Here is an 18898-nt window from a genome sequence, read left to right on the forward strand (position 1 = left end):
CCTTGCAGGCACATCCCTTTTTCAGGTGTACCAAAGCAATCCCAATTAAGACCAGACACGCCTCTTTCCCTAGTGTTGCAAGGCAGTTCTAATTCAGACCCTTTCAATTTTATTAACCCTTTCCTGACTCCTGTTCCTTCTTACCTAAATGACCCTAGAAAAGAAAGGGGGAGATTTAGTCCGTGAGGCATAGGGCACTGAATCAGCCTTGTGACAGTGCCCTTAAACCTGCTGGCACAAAGGCACAGATTCGCAAAGGTATTCAGGTGCCTAACTCCCCTTGACTATAGTGGGAGTTAGGTGCCTAAGTACCTTTGTGAATCTAGGTCTGCAGTATTTATCCTCCCCAAGCCCTGAGCTTTGTTTATATTATATTCTTGTTAACATCTTGTGCAACATTTTACAACATTTAAAAAACTTTCTCTCTGGACATTGGTTTGCAAGGGGATGGAACAGATGACTACTGACACTGATCCTAATCTAATCCTTCCAATAATCTAATCCTGCCAAGCCTATTTATAGCCTTGAAATGACAATAGAGTTTAAAGTGACACAAGTATCTGCATTTGGGCTCTAGAAATATACATGCTGTTCTACATACATTTTAACACTCCAAGAATGCAGTTTCCTCAAACCAATTGCATGATAACTCCCTTTCAATATGACAGGGGGATAGGCTGTGTGGCTCCGGTACATCCTCCTTGACCAACAATACTTTTTATAATACTGGTAACGTACTGAGGACCAAAAATACATTTCATTTCAATAAAACTCATAAATCTGGAATTTTTTTCCTTGGTGGAATTTAATAACCTTCTGCTGTCTGGAAATAATCAAGAAGAAAAGCTCTCATAGCTATGTAAAAAGTATAAACTGATTCGGGTTTGTTATTTCATTCAGCAATTTGAGAACTTTTTCTATTTTCTTGGGATTAAGGCGATCAACCAGTGTTTTTTTTCCCCCTCCAATCTTGTTAAGGAGCTTATTAATGTTTTACATTGAAAATAAAGATAAATGAGAACAAAGTGATCTGAAAACAAAGTCATACCTAATGCCACATATTTCTGTATGTGACTGCTAGACTATTTCCACTGTTTGTAACCAATTTTACCAGTGCTTCTGCTTCTCACCAGCTCTGCAGAACTTCAGCTCACACATAGCAGAGCAGTAGTTCAACCAGGAGTCACCAGGTTTTTAAAAAATATATATATTTCAACACAGGGACTTGTTTATAGAACTGAATCCTTTTGTTTTTGCAAAAGGGACTTGGATATTCACTAAGCAATGACACCAGTGGTAGGTAATTGTATGCTTTTTCCAGAGCAAAGTCCTCAGTTTTCAGCAGAATTTACATTCCAGAAATAAATATTTAAAAGAATTGTAATGGAACTAAAACAAAGAATGTCTCTCTCTCACACACACACTGTCAATTAATGTGGGGTCACTTCAATGCAGACAGTGTCTCTGTTCAAGCCCTTTAATATATTACTTTATCCATGAGAAAACTTGGCTTCTTTAGATTTTTAATACCCCATAAAAAGCCAGTAAAATGCTATTGGTTACTGCCTACCTAGCAGATGGGTCAGACAAGTCAGTCAAATGGCATTTTTTGTTGCAGGGCCTCTCTCTCTCTCCCACAAAAGGAAAAGATGCTGTGTAACTCGTGTGTCAATTTCTTGCTGCTCTTTTTCAGACATGACATTTAAGATTTTCTATATCTCTGATTTTTCAACAACAAAAGAAAGTAAGCGACACCAGTGCAGCAGTCAGAGAACATAAAAGAGCTGCTTAGCTAGATTTTGATTTTAAATGTGTTGACCATTATTAAGCAAATGAGACAGTGGTGCACTTTTCCATTTAAAAAGCTTGCATTCACCCCTGTGGCCATAACACAGGGTGATGTCTTAAATAATGATGGGTTTCAGAGTAGCAGCCGTCTTAGTCTGTATCCGCAAAAAGAAAAGGAGTACTTGTGGCACCTTAGAGACTAACAGATTTATTTGAGCATAAGCTTTCGTGAGCTACATCCGATGAAGTGAGCTGTAAATAATGATGGTGACGGTCACATTTCTGACAAACAAAAGAACTGTTTGCGTGGGGGTTGTTTGTTTTTTTAAGGGAAAAGACGAAAATAATCCCACTCTTTTGGGAAAAACTAATGCACTTTTTCCAAAGGGCAGAATAACATAAGCCAACTCAAAAACAATTGGGAAAGAAGAGGGCATAAATACTGAAGTGACCTGCAAACTTCCCACAGCAAAGGAGGCTGCAACAGTATATCAGTCTTCACAATTGCTCCAAGCCAGGCACAAATTAGCACTGTATTTGCACCACATTCTGGTTGACTGTAAACCCCAGCACTGGTTTCCTCTGCGAAAAATGCTACGGCATGCGGGGAACAATGCCTACATAGAGGCCCAGACTCTTACTTATGCCGGGTAGTGCCTTAGTCGGCCGACTGAAAACAGCCAAGCTACTGCACAGGAATAAGGGCAGCAGAATCTCACCCAGAGAAAGGTCACGTTGTAGGTGGATCAGATATATCCAACCTCAGACAGACCACAGGATCTGTTCTCTCCCCACCCTCATTCCTCGTCCATCTAGATGTGCCCTTGGCACTCCCATTGTGGGAATTACACAATGGGTTTGGGACATGCTGTCCAGGAGAGGATAGACCCTTAACTTGTGAAGCATACATTATTCATGGGGCTGAGATTTGCAAAAGGCATTCATGTGACTTAGGAACACAATCCCTATTGAAAGTCAATGGGAGTTGGGTTCTTATGTCACGTAAACATTTCTGAACATCCCACCTGTAAGGTTAAAGAACCCCTTCCTCCTAGCTATACACTCAAGGACTGCTGAAGTCTGCTGGGTAATATTATACCAGACTAAGGGCTGCGACAGTTAAAAGTCTTCTATAGATAAGGTTGAGTTTCAACCTCAAACCTAAGTAGGGAGGGTCAAGGCATAAGGAGGGAGGTAGTGGGCTATCATGAGCACATCAGAGCTGTCTACACTGGCCTTCTATAGAATACAGAGTCAAGTTCATAGATTCAGTCCATATCTTTAAGGCACTCCATGGCTTGGGCACAGCACATTTGAAAGATTGCCTAAAGCTCTAGGATGGGGGCTGTGGCTAACAACTCTGGTCAGCAGGCACAATGCAACTCTCTACCCCCAGGGCAAAGTTCCTCTGTGCAGGAGACAGAACTTCCTTGGGAGGGAGTGCAGATGAAGACTGTGGAACAAATACTGCTTGAAATGAAAGACCATCAAAAACCACAACACCATCTGCTCCAAGAGCAAGTTCAGCCTGGCCTACTCTAACATAAACGCATTAAGAAAAACCCCAACCCCAAATCAAAACGCTAACTTGCACACATAGGCGGCTGGTGACCTGGCTATTGGGAGAGGCTAGCCCCCCCTTGTGCCCAAGGCTCCACCCCCCCTTCCTCCACAGGAGCCCGAGCACCCCCACCACAGCCAGCAGCACAGCTGTAGTGTCCCCAGGTCCAGTGCACCGGGCAGCATGGTCCCAGCACTGGTCACCCTAAGTCCCCGCCTTATTGGGATCCAGGAAGTGGGCGGGCCAGCCAGCCCCAACCAGCCTGGGCCAAGGCAGAGCACAGGGAACTGTAGAAAGGAACCTGGGGGGTGGAGCATGGGCGGAGCCACACGCGGCTGTTTGGGGAGGCACAGCCAACACCTGTGCTTGCACATGGGCTTCTCCCCCAGGGAGAGGCTTAGAGAGGGAACAAACCACAGGTGACAGATATTAGTCACTTAATGGCCACTGGAAGGCTCTCACATGCTATGGTGATGAGGGTGGTTTAAGAACCTATGTGGAACAGACTAGCAGAGAAGATACTGTATCAACGCTTGGGATAGTCAGAATCAGTACTGGACGGAGGGAGCCAGGGTAGCAGCTGTGGGGAGGGTTGAAGGCTTGGGGGTTATTTGTTTTGGGGGTTTTTTCCTCCATCAACTGTTACTATGTCCAAGACACTTAATAGAGAAAGATTGCTTCTTCTTACCTTGCTCCTTCCCCACTGTCATGTGGTTGTCCTGGTTTTTCTTTTTGGAAATCTGGTCAGCCATGGCTCAGCGGCACTAACTTGCCCAACGGATGTGAAAGCACACATGTCTGTGAGGATGTTGGCTAAGCACCAATGGTTAAAGCAGATCTAACTAAGGTGAGGGTAAGCTCACCAAGTCTGGTGGCAGTATGTCATCATGGGTAGGGACATTGCCTCATCTTGTGTGAAGGGACATGTCATGGTGGGAATGGGGTCAAGGGAAATGAACATAACTGTCTGCAAGTAGACCCATACCCTGCCAAATAAAGGGAGAGTGTGTTTGTGTCTCTGTGCAGGCACAGAGTATAGAGCTGTGTAGAGAGAGTCAACCCTTGAGCTCGCATGCATCCTCCCCACCCTGTTCCCATCCACACCCACCATTATCGGGAGGGTACATGTGTTTCCCCTGGATTCTGCTAAAGGAAACAAAGCCTGTAGTAGGTTTTCCCTTTTATCCTGAAGAGAGGGAGTGAGATGAAATGGACTCCACTGCACCTCTTTGCCCCTCTGCCTTCCTAGAAGGGAAGAGAACCATCTGTGTATAGAACAGCAGAAGTAGATGTAGACAGGAGACTCCCCATCAAGTGCCAGTGCTGCTCTACCTACCGCTAGGAAAGGTTTGAAGCCTCCTTCTGCTATTTCCACTTCTGACTCTCCTGCCTACTGACTGAGCCTTCATTCTACCTCTCAGTAAGAGCCAGGAGAAGGAGCTGAGCTTCCCCAAGGTCCGGGGAGGGAATTATCCCTTTAGGCAGAGGAGGAGGAGCTGTCCTCCCACAAGACCCCCTGAACTTTAGCCCCTGATAAGGTGGCCGGGTGAAAAAGGATCAAATGTTTATATATCTACATTCCAAGGTGATCTACTAATTATAGGTCTGTTTAGGCTCCCCTCATTCCTGGTGAGTAGAACCTTGGATCAGTGATCCCCTTGAAATCCATAAGGCTGGTTGGGAGAGTAGGGTACTATTAAAGGTAAGGAAGGCTAGCAGAATTAGGTGCTACCTCAGTCAGTGGGGTCTTTTGGGGCCACAGCATGTTTAAGAAAGTCTGAGCACTCACACAAATACTCTCCACCAGGAAGTGGAGCAGTCTGTAAGGTCATTGTTTTGACTTTATCTTCCATGATTTTTTTTCTGCCTGCCAGGATTTTAAAGGAGCCACCTGAGTGAGCCTTCCCCCTTCAGAAATGGGAAACGAAGTACCAGGGCCTGGCTTTCACAATGTACCCAGTTGAATATCACATTTAATCAGAGGCCTGACTCCCTGCTGTAGGGACACATACTGTATTTGTTAGTCTCTAAGGTGCCACAAGTACTCCTTTTCTTTTTGCAGATACAGACTAACACGGCTGCTACTCTGAAACCTGTCACACTGTATTGTGCGTGAGAGGTGAGAAGGCACCCATGTGAAAGGCATGATGTGGTTTTAGCTCTGGCATACTTAGCACTAAGTTGTTTCACCTCCAAAGCCTCTACTATGGATCTCCCTTCTCCTTTCTGTGTGCAAGGTGGGGGTCAACTGCCTTCTCAGCGCCATTTTCTCCCCCCTCCAATCCTCACCGAAGGCATTTGGGTGTTATTGTGTCTGTGCAAGGAAATGATGTAAATGAGATGTCCAAGGTGCCCTGGAGTCAACTACGGTGTCAGGGGGCTGGGAGGAGAGCACCATGGGTGAGAAACAGTGTGTAGTGACAGGGTCTCCGTGTGGATGGCTCTCACCTCCTATAGGCCCCCTACAGCAGTGGAACAATAAGGGAAGAGTTCTGCTAAGGGGAGCCATACACAGATTTCCTCCACCAGAGCCTGTTTCTGCAGGTTTGTCCCTGGCTGTGGGGGGATGACTGAGACTATTTTATTTGGGGAAACAGCAAGAAGAAGAAGAGTTCATGAGAATAAGGCCCCCATGTTGCACTGTGAGTAGCCCCACTGACTTCAGTAGGACTGCTTAAAGGGCATAAAAGTTAAGCATGTGTGTAAGTCTTTCTAGGACGAGGGCGTAATGTAATACATAAAAGAGTCAGGCCCAGATCCACAAATTTATTTCGGCTTCTAACTTGAAGTAAGCGAAAATTAGGACCGTAAATAGCTTTGTGGATCTGAGCCTAAGTGATAATCCACCATGTCCACAAAACCCCTTCTTACATTTTTTATAAAAGATATTGCTTTGTCCGTCATCAAATGCTACTGAACTGCAGCAACAAAAAACAAAATAAACCATTTATATTTAAAAACAACTTCTCCCATGCTTACAGCAAGTCCAACGATCCAGTCCAACGATCATGGAGCTCCAGGTGCAAGGGGGAAAAACAGTATTTTCAGTTTAAATTATATTTTAGAGATAAATGTATCTTGTGCTGATTGAAGCAATCTTTGTAAATTATTAAAATTCTAGTAATTTTCCAAAAGAACACACTCTTGAGTTTTATTATTTGTACACAGATTGTTGATATGTTTTAGCAGAAAAGCCCTAGGTCAAAACTGAGACTTTCTAGCAAATGTAGGGAAATTTACCTTCAAAGTGACATACATCATAATCTTCAATGCCTGTTGGTGTAGAAGGAATTTGTCTGACTGGTTGTACGCTCATTTCATTGTTCACATTTTTTGGCGGGTATGCAAGCAGCCAAACCTGGGAAAAACTTTAGAGCTTTCAGTATACTGTGAACAGAAGCTAAATTTTAGATTAGTCACCAAGTTGTATCATTAAAATGACCTGCCTGTAATTACTAATTATTGTGTGGAGAGTTTTAGCCCTAAATTGTGCATAATGCTAGGAAGCAATGCTTGATGTCTGAAGAGAACAGAATGATCTGCTCTGCATAATCTATCCCCATGTGTTTTAAAAAGCAAGAATTTAGTCCTCAACAGTGCAGCCTCTTCCATGCAGCATTACTAGCTCTTGCAATTTTATCATGAGTCTCATGCTATTTGGTATTTTTGTTGATGTCTGAGCTTCTGAGTCACGTGATCACATAAGAATCTCAGCTTTTATTTTTCAAAGAAAGGAAGTTTTTAGACCCATGGTTGCAGACAAGTAGCTTCAACATGTGATCCTTAAAGGCACAAAAGCCAGAAGGCAAATAATAACAGGCCAGAATTTTTTATGATGATTTTAAAGCTAATCTTGTGATTTTTGGAAGTCCTCACTCATGACGTTTGGATGCATGGGGCTGCCACTATTGCACATGCTAATTTTAAACAGCTGAGCAGTAGACCCATTGATTTTTATGGGAGATAAAGTTGGACCTGTGTGTGTTTCCTGGACTGGGGCCTGATAGCATAACTAAGAAGACACCACTTAACTCATTAATGCATGGGAACATTAAGATGCAGTTATCTTTTTAAAATTTTTTGCAATACCTGTTTACATTTAAAGAAAAAAAAAACACAAAAAGATGTCAACATTTTCCTGCAATGAATTTAAGGGTGAAATTATTTTGTAGTCTTGTAGTCTTTATACACTGGGGGGGGGTTCAATTCCAAATCAGCACGTTGCAACATGTTTCGATTTCTTCCACAAAGCAAACCATGACACCCCGCTCTCCAAGTGCATTAGAATCAATCCTGAGATGTCACGGCCCCTGGCCCTTTTACTGACCCGGAGGAGTGCTGCCTGTAGCGTGGGAACTACAATCCCCACAATCCATTTGTGCAAGGAACAGAGAAAAGGGGAGGAATGTGGTCTGCCGCAGGGGTTCTGGGAATGGTAGTTCTATTGCTGCTTCCCTTAGTCCTCAGCTGAGGGCAGATTTCCAAGCACCTGTCCCTTTGCAGGGAAGCTGAACTACATTTTCCACCACTCCCTTCGAGAATGTCACGATGCAGTTGCTTGATAACAAGCCAAACAGGAATTGATGAGAGCTACATGGGAGAGATTTAAAGGTAAGGTCATGCTAGGCTTTGCTGGGGTGGTAGCTCTCTTTGGTGGGTTTTGTATTGTGTTTTCTGGCTAAGAGCCTGTGACATTTCATTCAGTTTGGGCAATCATCTTATTTTGTTGGGGTGGGAGAATTCCTGCAGACGTAGCAGCTAGGTCACCTGTGGACCAGGGGGGTCACCTGCCTTGTGGCTCTGGTTAGGTGTGTAGCATGGTACCTCATATGCCTAGAGGTTGACAGTCATAAAATAAGAATTTGAGGGGAAAAGTCTACTCCCTATTGTGATGGCAAAGCTTGCTGTGGTGTGTCAGGGATCGATCCCACGAACTCTTGCTGAATTTAAGCTTTTGTGTTTGTTTTTTTTAAAAAGCCTTTATCGCCCCAACCATAAGAACTAGAAACATCCAAAGGTACTTGGAGTAAAGTGATGCAGCAGCGTCTGCCTACGTCTATTGATGGTTCCAGTGCTGCCGCGGTCTCTGATAAGTTTGAGCAGTAGCCAAGATAAATTGTCAGGGCTGTTCGATACTGCTGCAGTTCAGAATCCTGTGGGCGGCAGCGAAACCCCCCAGAAACATGTCAGTTTTATGCAGATGCTGCTTGGGAAGGCTGAGCAGTAGCAGCAGAGGCCGTCAATGGAGAGAGGACAGGGGATGGTGCCTCAGTGACTGAGGCAGGAACAGTTAGTGAATGTTCCTGAAAATGTTGGCCTTAGTCCTCTGACTAGTTGGTGTCTAGGAAATTTTTCACGCTTTGATCATAGTTAACAGTTTATGCTCAAGGATCACAAATTGCTTTACACAAGGCATAAGTGCAGCACCACTGTAGTGCAGCCACCTTTGGGGTGAAGGACAGCAATCAGTGGGCACACAGAACTATGCAGAACAGTGTGGTTAAAAGGGAAGATTTGGCTAGGGTTAGTGGGGCAAATCCCTACTCTTGTGAAAAATAGTATGGGATCATTAATGTCCTTGCAGAGAAGACAGGTTCTGATTATTAGTAAAGGTTATTAGTAAAGAATACACAGATATTTTGACCTTGGTAGAACTAAGAACTATCTATCATCCTTTTAAACTGGGTGATAAAGCAGCTTCATTCTTAATCTCCAGAGAGGTGCCAAATACTGGAGGGGCTTTGACAATGAATTACAATCCAAGAATTGGAGCCTCTAGATCATTGAGGCACATGTGGCTGGGACTTGTATACTTGACACAGTTACCAAAGATGTCTTGTGAGAAAGCAGAAGGAACAAAGCTTCAGGACTGTCACCACTCATGAACTTTGAATTACTGCAACATGAATAAAAGAACCAACACCAGCCTCCCCCTCTGCCCCAGCAAAACTCTGACAGACCTAAAATGAGGGACAAATGGCAGAGGTGTCAATAGAAAAGGATGTGAGATTAAATTAATCCCCTGTGTGTAAAGTAATCCATGACCCAAAAAGAAGCCACACCAATGCTTAGAATTTGTGAGGTACTTCTCATGTTCAGAATCCTTTATACACATCATAGTCTTGACATTTCTGATGTCTTAAATTATTTTCTGTATTAAACAGCAAAGTAGCATAAGGTTGGCGTGGGAAGTAGGTAAGATTGAGTTTTAAGTGCCTCATATACATTAAAGAAATATTGCCAAGGTAAGCAACACTAATAATAAAATACATGGGTAATGTTTGTCTACAAAGTCACAGTGTTTTGGGTGTTTCACTGCTTGTACATTGTCAAACACTGTGTATGCCAATTCCATCCACCCAATCAATGGCAGTTTTAAGGCTAAACCATTTCAATTCCTGAAGCTCTACTATGCTCAGCAGGCTACATACCAAAATAAGATAGCGAGGCAGCCAGAGCATTCATTTGATACTTACTTTGCTGAGTCCCTTTACCCTCATTATTGCACCTTTTTAAGGTGCCAGGAAAAAGCTATTCATGCTTGCAAGGCTTTTGCATGTGTCACAGTGATTTAAAACAAGCTCTTTTCCCGGAAAAACTGGATAGCTTGAACATGAACAAATTTTCATCTGGGAGTACTAAATTTCACTACATGCCCTTCAGACAAACTTGGAGCCTGGTCCTACGGTCCTTACTCACGTAAAACTGAAGCCAGTGAGAACCTTACTTGGGTAAGGAGAGCAGGATCTAATTCTCAAGCTTTGTCTATACTTTAAAAAAAAATCAGCTGTTGCTGAACTGGAGCAAAACATGGCTTAATTGGAGTGTATAGATCAGGACAAACCATGTTAGCTGTACTTGTGGTTGACTCCTATTATCTACAATAGCTAGGTCTCCTACTGCAGCAGAGAAGGCTTAAATCAGCCGCTACCCAGTCTTCTTTAGGTCCTCTCCCCACCACCTCATTATTAAGCAAATCCTGAACTTTTGAAATGACGCAGGTTTTCTATTACCCAGTGTCTCAAAATACTTGTCTGAAAAGGCAGCTGTATGTTTTTGCCAATGCATGTAAAAATCATAAAACGTGGATAACTTTATTATGTAAGCCTGTATTGGGTTGCTCTTACTACCTAGAGAAATGTCCCATTGTCACAGTTCAATTGATAATATATTAGCTTGCTTGTCTTTCACTTGACAAATGGATTGGAGCCTGTTTGTCATTAACATGCTTTAGCAACTACAGTAATTGGTTAACAAAGCTGTGTTCAGAAGCCTGGGTGGGGGTAGTTAGTAACTAGAGACCAGGTCTGATATGCAAGAGGATCAATATGTTTGCTGTGACTGGTGAGTTGATTTTATTGTGTATATCTGCTTAAATTAATTTTTTTAATGCAACTTGAATTACATTTTTAAGTGAAGGGCTTGAACTGTATCCAAATAGCTAATTCTTATGATAAAAGAAGAGGATAAAGGATAACTTCTTGCCTTCTGTTGATCATGGAAATACAAGCCCTCTTCCTCAACCCTCCCCACACCCTCCTGTGTGTTTAAAATTAAGCACAAACCCATACACTAGTAAATTTCAACCACTGTTTATGTCCTGATTGTAATGTAAGAGACAAGACAAAGGGTTACTCGTTTCTCTCGGAACCCTTTCCTTCCCTCATTTGGAACGGTCGGTTAGAGACTTTGCTCAGTGTAACCCTCACAGGAAAGAGTAATGTATACATCTGTATGTTGGAAGTGTAGAGAGATATATTATTCATACCTTGTCAATGTATACACTGGAAAACAAGCTGAATTTATAGTTGTTTTCCCTTTCCGCTAGTGCTGCTATAGTTAACTGTCTCAGTATTTCCATTATAAGCCCATGTTTTCTGAGGTGTATAACTGTCTTTAAAACAAAGAGTTCATTAATCTTATATCATAACAGAGAACATACAGTGTTGCATTTAGAAAACAGTTGTAACTGCATATGAAGGGGAGTAATCTCAGTGTACAAACATGCTCCAATAAAATTAACTAGCATTTTACATATTAAGGGGACAATGGCATTTTACACTTGAAATGATGCTCCTCCGTCAGAGATCTGAAAGAGCATTACAAAGGTGGGTGGTGGTATTTCTCCCTCCCCCCCATTTACAGTTGACAGAGCTAAGGCACAAATAGGTGACTAAATACCTTTGGAAATCTGGCCCAGAGATATTAAATAATTAGCCTTGGATCAACCAGGAAACTGGTGGCAGTTAGGAATAGAGCTCAGCGCAAATTACACTTGCAGTCGCTTGCTGTAGCCATTAGACGCATTACCACTCCCAAGAACTATTCACCATTAATTCAGCTACATCTTAACTGGGGCAGAAGAGCCTAGTGTTTTGTTAGCAATAATTGATGCGGCAGAGCTGAAAGAGACAGGCTTTATTAAACGTACCATGAGACTGGTGTTCCATACTCCAGCTCTGCTCTTTCTCTCTATGTGGCTGCAGCCCTTCTGGTTACACCCCTGAGCCTCAGGTCTCTCACCGATATATACCCCTTCTGAAACCTGTCTTTCTCTGGTTCCACTCCTCTTTTTATATCTGGGAGCTCCTTTGCCGCTAGTGTTTCTTTTCCACTTTTCTTCACCTTTGATTATATTCATATGTAAATAAAAGAACATAGGTAAATCCCTGACTCAGGCTGGCCAGAAGATGGTCTCCAGGAGGGTTCTAAATACTGAAATCTGTGCAAAGGGTCACCACCAATAAACAGTACTCTTCGAAGCAACTAGGGAAGCTGGTAAGGTGGGATCCACCAAAGGATTTAGGTGTTGCAATGCTGAGCATCACAGTGCCTAACTTTCAGGCACCTAGAAAATCACAGGAGTAATGTTGCATTCCAGAAAGCTGAGTGAAACACCTCGGCTCCCTGTACAATGAATGGGAAGAGATAGCAGTCTACAAACGTGGTCCACAAAAGCCAGCATGTTAAGTGGTTCACTGTCTAAGCTAGCCAGTAGGAGATGCTGACCAGAGGGGTGTGCCCTAAGCCTTTCCCCTCTGTCTGAGATAGGTGCCTAAGTCTGGGCTACAGGAAGGTGCCTATTTCCGCTAGCAATCCATGAATGGGAACCCACTGCCTGGAGTCAAGTGGCTTATGCACCTAAGGAGTGAGTTAAATCCCTGCCTGGCCCCACACAAAACATCAGGAGGAGCAGGTAGTGGTGCATACCTTTATAACCATTATCCCAGAGGTTAGAGTACTCACCAGGGATGTAGGAGACCCAGGTTAAATTCCCCACCCTAAGGGGCGGGGGAATTGAACCTGTGTCTCCCGCATCCAAGGTGAATGCTCTAACCACTGGGCTAAAAGTTATAAGGTGGGCAGCAACACTATTACCACCACCATGTCCTCCTCCTGGATTCTGACTAGGGCCCAATCTGGTAGGAAGCTTCTAAGCATACCTACCACGTTGGGTCCTGCATGTGACTAAGGTGGCCGAACGTCTGTCTTTCCTGATTCGTGATTTGCTCTGGGGTGTAGGTGGGAGATAGGCATGTGGGTGCCTGGAGGGAGGCAGCGGTGTGCATGCCCAGAGGCAGAAATAAAGGGTCTATTGAACTTTTATTCTGAATTCTTAGGTGCTGAATGAGTGTAGGCACCTGCAAGGTTTGGCGGGAGTTTTGTGGATTGTAGTGGAGCCAAAACTGAGACTTAGGTGCCTAAATCTGGGGGGTCCAAGTGCCTAAGTACCTTCATGGATCCCATCCCTAATGGCTACTGCACCAGGAGGAAGGATGACTTCTATTTGCTGGGAAGCAGGGTTGGGTTAGGACTCTCTGGGCATGTCCACAATGGAACTGGTAGGTGTGATTTCCAGCTCAAGTAGACATACCTGTGCTAGTTCTGATAGCGCTAGTGCACTAAAAGTGAGAGTCTCACATAATTACAGGAGTCAAGGAGCTGGGGCTTTAGGAAAAACCCACCCAGATATCACAAGACTCACCATAAAAGCCCGAGAGTTGGAAATGCTGCATTTGCTACTGTGTAATTTACATTTTCTTCTCTTTTTGGCCCGTCCCCTCCCATCCCTTACTCATGCACGTTGCCTCTGAATTGGGTCTACTCAGAATGAGCGCGAGGGAGCTGAAGGGAGTTCTATTTCGGTGTAGCTGGCATGCCAAGGAGCCAGAAAAATGGACTATAGCAAGAAAAGTATGTCAAATAAGCTAAAGTAGGCCACCCCTACTTTATTTGACATCTTCTGCTCCTCACTGTTTAAGCTATCACAACTGAGACTCCATTACCTATTGGTAAGTGGGTTTCCATAGGCCTCAGGGAGTCTTAAGTCCCATCCAGCCAACACTTAATGCTTAACTCTATGTTCATGACATGTATGAGGTTCATCGAGTTAAGCACAGGTATAAGTATGGCAGGACCAGGGCCTAAGTAAGGGCATCCCAACTTACGGTACTTTTAGGCGTTGCCTCTGTATGAAGGAACTTATTCCCCATCCCCTTCTTATGGCAACTATATCCATTCTAATACAGAATGTGGTGACTATTCTGTATTGTATATGCATGTCTAAAAGCTTGTGATGTCTACACATTGCACTCATTGTTTTTGAAGTATATACTGTGTGGGAGATTTTCAAAGGCACAAATAGCAGTTAGGTGCCTAATTTCCCTTGACTTCTGAGGGGAGTTAGGTCCCTATCTGCTACTTTGCCTTTGAAAATCTCCCCGTATTTTTTTATTCACCAGTAGAACTTTTTAATGCAATAAGGAGTGACTTTTGTGGCCTCGTATAGACTCTAACTGGCTATTGTTAACAAGGCTTAAAAAAAGAACAGTAATTGACAGCTTCCTGATTACACTTTACAGTTGAATGTAATCTTTTTGCAATAGCATTTCCTTTAAACATATACATGTGGGATAATAGCATAACAGCATGCCACTGTGGTTTACATGCTTCTTGATCTTTAAAAAGTTCCTGCAGCAATAGTATTAGACCAATGACTTCGTTAGATGCCTTCTCTGTTGCTCTTTTCTCTGCCAATCCACTCACCCATTTTAGCGTGTGCTGGTTGGATGGAAGTTCTAGAGTTGTCATTCCCCCTCTTTGGCTGGTGAATAGCAGCATGTTTGCATTATGTAGCCAATCATACATTCTTTCCCCACTTCACTCATGCTTTACCTCCGGTTGTGGCTGTTAGAATCACTGGGGTTAGATTCTTGGGCCCAGTTCTGCTGCCCTTATTCACATTGAATAATAATACTCATGTGAGCAGACCCATATATATCAATGGAACTTCTTGTGTGAGTATGTACTACATGGTGTAAGGAAGGGTGACAGAACTGGGCCAAAGAACGGTCCTTGTATTCATCAAAGGCCCCAGACTCCCTGCCCTCCTTTTCATTCTGTGTTTTGCAGAGTTATAGGCTACTGAGGTTTTTTGTTGGTGTGTTTGCTGTTTCCAGGTACTTTGTAACTGCACTTTTATTTCCCAATTATTAATAACTTTCTGGTTGCCCTAGGCCTTGGTGATTCAGCCCATTTCCAGGATGTCAGTGTCAGGTTGCATGTGGCCAGTACCTGCAATCTCTTCCTCTTTTCAATGGGCTAATAAGCAATTGTGTTCTTCAGTTCAAGGTCTGATCAATTTTTTCCCCCCACAAGTAGAAACTGCTTGCAGATGACTGCACATTGTGATGCTAACATAAATTTCCTCCTATCAGTGCCCTGTGACAATCTGTTCTAATCCGATTTTCCTCATCTATTCCTCTTGTCCCGCCCCTTTTATTCGCTCCTGTGACTCCTTTAGTTGAGGCACATGGAACTGTTTTTGTTGGGGGCACTGAACCGTATAAGAGTTTAGATTTCTATTGCTGGCAAACTCAAAAAACACAGGTACTTCGTCTGTGGAGTAGCGATCATTATTGGTTAATTCTCTCTGAACCCACTGTCCTACTTTTAAGTAGGCTGCCTGCAGTTGCTCTCTAATGGAGTCTCTTCTGTTTGATACAGGGGAAGATTGTCAGTTTTTTAATTGTAATCTAGAGAGTCAAGGGAGGGATCATGTCACTATAAATATGAGATAGGTCTCTAAGTATTGCTAATCATTTGGGAAAAAAACAACTAGGGCACTATAGCTCCCTGGTCACTGGCTGCAGAACTGTTGGACAACCAGTAGGAGATGTCTTAAACTCAGGGCCAGCCTTACTCATGTACCTTAAGCCTGGATTCGCAAAGGTATTTAGGCACCTAAAACTGGGGTTTAAGCACCTAAGTCCCATTCCTAGTCTCCACTGTGATCCACAAAACCCCCACTCAGGTGCTGTTGAACACTGTAGGGGCCTCAGCTCGCTTGGTGCCTAAGTTTTCAGGATGAAAGTTTCCTAAGTGTCTATGTTTCTGCCTCTGGGCATGCACCCTTCAGCCTCCCTCTAGCTGCCTGGAAGCCTAAGTCCTAGAGTGATCCATGAAGTGGGGGGAAATAAGTGGAAGAGTGCCTGTCAAGCCTGATCCAGTAGGCATGCTCGGGGGGGGGGTCACCAACCAGCTGAGATCCTATTCAAAATCTGGCCATAGGAGGAGGTAGTGATGGTACTGCCCATCTTCTAACTTTTAGCTCTGGTTAGACGACTCACCTGGTATGTGGGAGACCCAAATTCAATCCCCTGCTCTGCCTGAGAGGGAGAGGATTTGAATGGAGTCTATCACGCCTCTCAGAAGAGTGCTGTAATCGCTGAGCTGGGGAATAGTTTGTACTCATCCAGTCTCTCCTGTTGAAGCTGTTCCATGGTGTATAAATAGTCACTGCAGAAAGGGATCTGGATCCTGGGTCTTCTTTCAGGCTATAGAATCTTTCATTCTCTCTTTCTCTGGCCCGGTGAGTCTTTAAGTATTTATCCAAAGTGGAACAGCTTCAACAGGAAAGAGTGAGTTGAGTACAAAAGAATAGCGCAAGCATGTAGGGACAAAATCAGAAAAGCTAGGGTACAAAAATGAGTTACACCGAGCAAGGGACGTAAAAGGGCATAAGAAGAGATTCTGTAAATACACTAGGAGCACGAGAAAGACAAAGGGAAAGTGTAGGTCCACTGCTTATTAGCTCTCTGTCCCTGCTAACACTTGACATCAAGAAGTGAGGTGTTGAATGCTTATTTTGTTTCCGTCTTTACTAAAAAGGTTAATTGTGAACAGATACTGAACACAATTAATATTAACATTAAGGAGGGAAGGAATGTAAGCCAGAACAGGGAAACACCAGGGTAAAGGATATTTAGATGTATTCCAGTTGGCAGGGCCTGATGAAATTAATCCTAGGGTACTTGAGGAATTAGCTGAAGCAATCTCAGAACTGTTAGCGATTATCTCTGAGAACTCATGGAGGACGGGTGAGGTCCCAGAGGACTGGAGAAGGGCAAACATAGCACCTACATTTAAAAAGGGGAACAAAGAGGACCCAGATCATTATAGATCAGTTAACCTGACTTCGGCGCCTAATAACATACTGGAACAGCATGGGGCACGGGTCACTTGCAGGAGGATTCTCTGCTTCTTGAAGTCTTTAAACCATTATTTGAGGACCTCAATAGCTCAGACATAGGTGAGAGGTTTATCTCAGGAGTGGGTGGATGGGATTCTGTGGCCTGCATTGTGCAGGAGGTGGGACTAGATGATCATAATGGTCCCTTCTGACCTTAATATCTATGACTCTATTAAACAATCAATTTGTAAGTACTTAGAGGATAATAGGGTTATAAGTAAAAGCCAACATGGATTTGTCAAGAACAAATCATGCCAAACCTGCCTAACTTCCTTCTTTGACAGGGTTATTAGCCTAGGAGACAGAGGAGGAGCAGTAGATGTGATGTGATGTATCTTAATTTTAGTAAGGCTTTTGACACAGTCCCACATGACATTCTCATAAACAAACTAGGGAAGTGTGATCCTGATGAAATTACTATAAGGTGGATGTTCAGGTGACTGAAAAACCATAATCAAAGAGTAGTTATGATTGAAGTCAAACTGGGAGGACATAACTAGTGGGGTCCTGCACAGATTTGTCTTGGATACAGTACTAGTCAATATTTTTTATTATGGACTTGGATAATGGGGTAGAGAGTCTGATTATAAAATTTGTGTATGACACCAAGCAGGGAGGGGTTGCAAGCACTTTGGATTATAATTCAAAATTGTTGAATTTCATGTTGTTGATTTCAAACCAAAGACACACAAAAAGTACAACACTTAATAAGGAAAAATCCAATGCACAAGGCAAAATGGGGAAATAGCTGGCTAGGTGGTAGTACTGCTGAAAAGGATCTGGGGTTCTAGTGGATCACAAATTGAATATGAGTCATCAATGTGATATACTTGCAAAAAAGGCTAATAAAATTCTGGAGTATATTAACCGGGGTGCTGTATGTAAGACACAGGAGGTAACTGTCCTGTTCTACTTGGCACTGGTGAGACTTCAGCTGGAGTTCTGTATCCAATTCTTGTCTCCACACTTTAGGAAAGAGATGTACAAATTGGAGAGAGTTCAGAGGATAGCAACACAAATTATTAGAAAACTGACCTGTGAGGAAAGGTTAAAAATGGGGCATGTTTAGTTATGAGAAAAGAAGACTGAGGGGGACCTGATAGCCCTTTATATATTTGAAAACTGTTATTATAAAGAAGACAGTGATCAATTGTCTCCAAGTCCACTGAAGATAGGACAAGAATTAATGGGCTTAATTTGCAGAAAGGGAAATTTAGGTTAATATTTGGAAAACTTTTCAACAAAAAGGGTAGTTAAGATCTGGAATAGGCTTCCAAGAGAGATTGTGGAGTCCCTGTTGTTGGAGGTTTTTAAGAACAGGTTACACAAACACTTGTCAGGGGTGGTCTAGGTTTATACTTGGTCCTGCCTCAGCGCAGGGGCCTGGACTAGATGACCTCTGTGACAGATATCCAATCACATCCAATGTCTTTGGGGATGAATGGTTTATATATGATCTATTTCATGGGGAAGGGTATAGGGTTGCCAACTTTCTACTTGCACAAAACTGAACATCCTTGCCCTGCCCCCGCTCCTTCTCTGAGGCCCCGCCCTCGCTCACTTCATCTTCCCCCCCCACACACATCCCTCGCTCTCCCCACTCTCTCTGACTCATTTTCAGCGGGCTGGCTCAGGGGGTTGGGGTGTGGGAGGGGGCTCTGGGCTGGGGCAGGGGGTTGGGGTCGGGGGAGGTGTGAGGGCTCTGGCTGGCGTGCAGACTCTGGGGTGGGGATGAGGGGTTTGGGGTGCAGGAGGGTGCTCCGGGCTGGGATTGAGGGGTTCAGAGGGCAGGAGGAGGATCAGTACTGGGGCAGGGGGGTTGGGACACGGGAGGGAGTCAGGGGTGCAGGCTCCAGGTGGCACTTACCTCAGGCAGCTCCTGGAAGCTGTGGCATGTCCCCGCTCCGTACTTCCGCATAGGAGACAGTTAGGTGGCTCTGCGCGCTGCCCCATCCACAGGTGCTGCCCCATCCACAGCTCCCATTGGCCATGGTTCCCGGCCAAAGGGAGCTGTGGAA

The 18898-nt window shown here is 43.8% G+C and overlaps 1 protein-coding gene across 10 annotated transcripts in view; it reads left to right on the top strand.

Moving 5' to 3' along the window:
• The first annotated feature begins 7767 nt into the window (after window positions 1–7767).
• TBXAS1 (thromboxane A synthase 1) overlaps window positions 7768–18898 on the top strand; it is a 323500-nt gene continuing 312369 nt past the window's right edge. For 3 of the 10 annotated variants that reach the window (XR_005222459.2, XM_043541641.1, XM_027834474.3), the window contains exon 1: window positions 10572–10693. Coding sequence is in view for 5 of the 10 variants with exons in the window: in XM_043541614.1 (XP_043397549.1) it covers window positions 10662–10693 (32 nt within the window). In the remaining 5 variants the exon portion in view is untranslated. Of the gene's footprint in view, window positions 7961–10570; window positions 10694–18898 lie in introns of those variants that run through there. The other 7 variants (XM_043541665.1, XM_043541614.1, XM_043541631.1 and 4 more) reach the window with 6 other exon arrangements.

Source organism: Chelonia mydas, chromosome 1 (genome assembly GCF_015237465.2).
Source record: "Chelonia mydas isolate rCheMyd1 chromosome 1, rCheMyd1.pri.v2, whole genome shotgun sequence".
In the NCBI taxonomy this organism is placed as follows: domain Eukaryota; kingdom Metazoa; phylum Chordata; order Testudines; family Cheloniidae; genus Chelonia; species Chelonia mydas.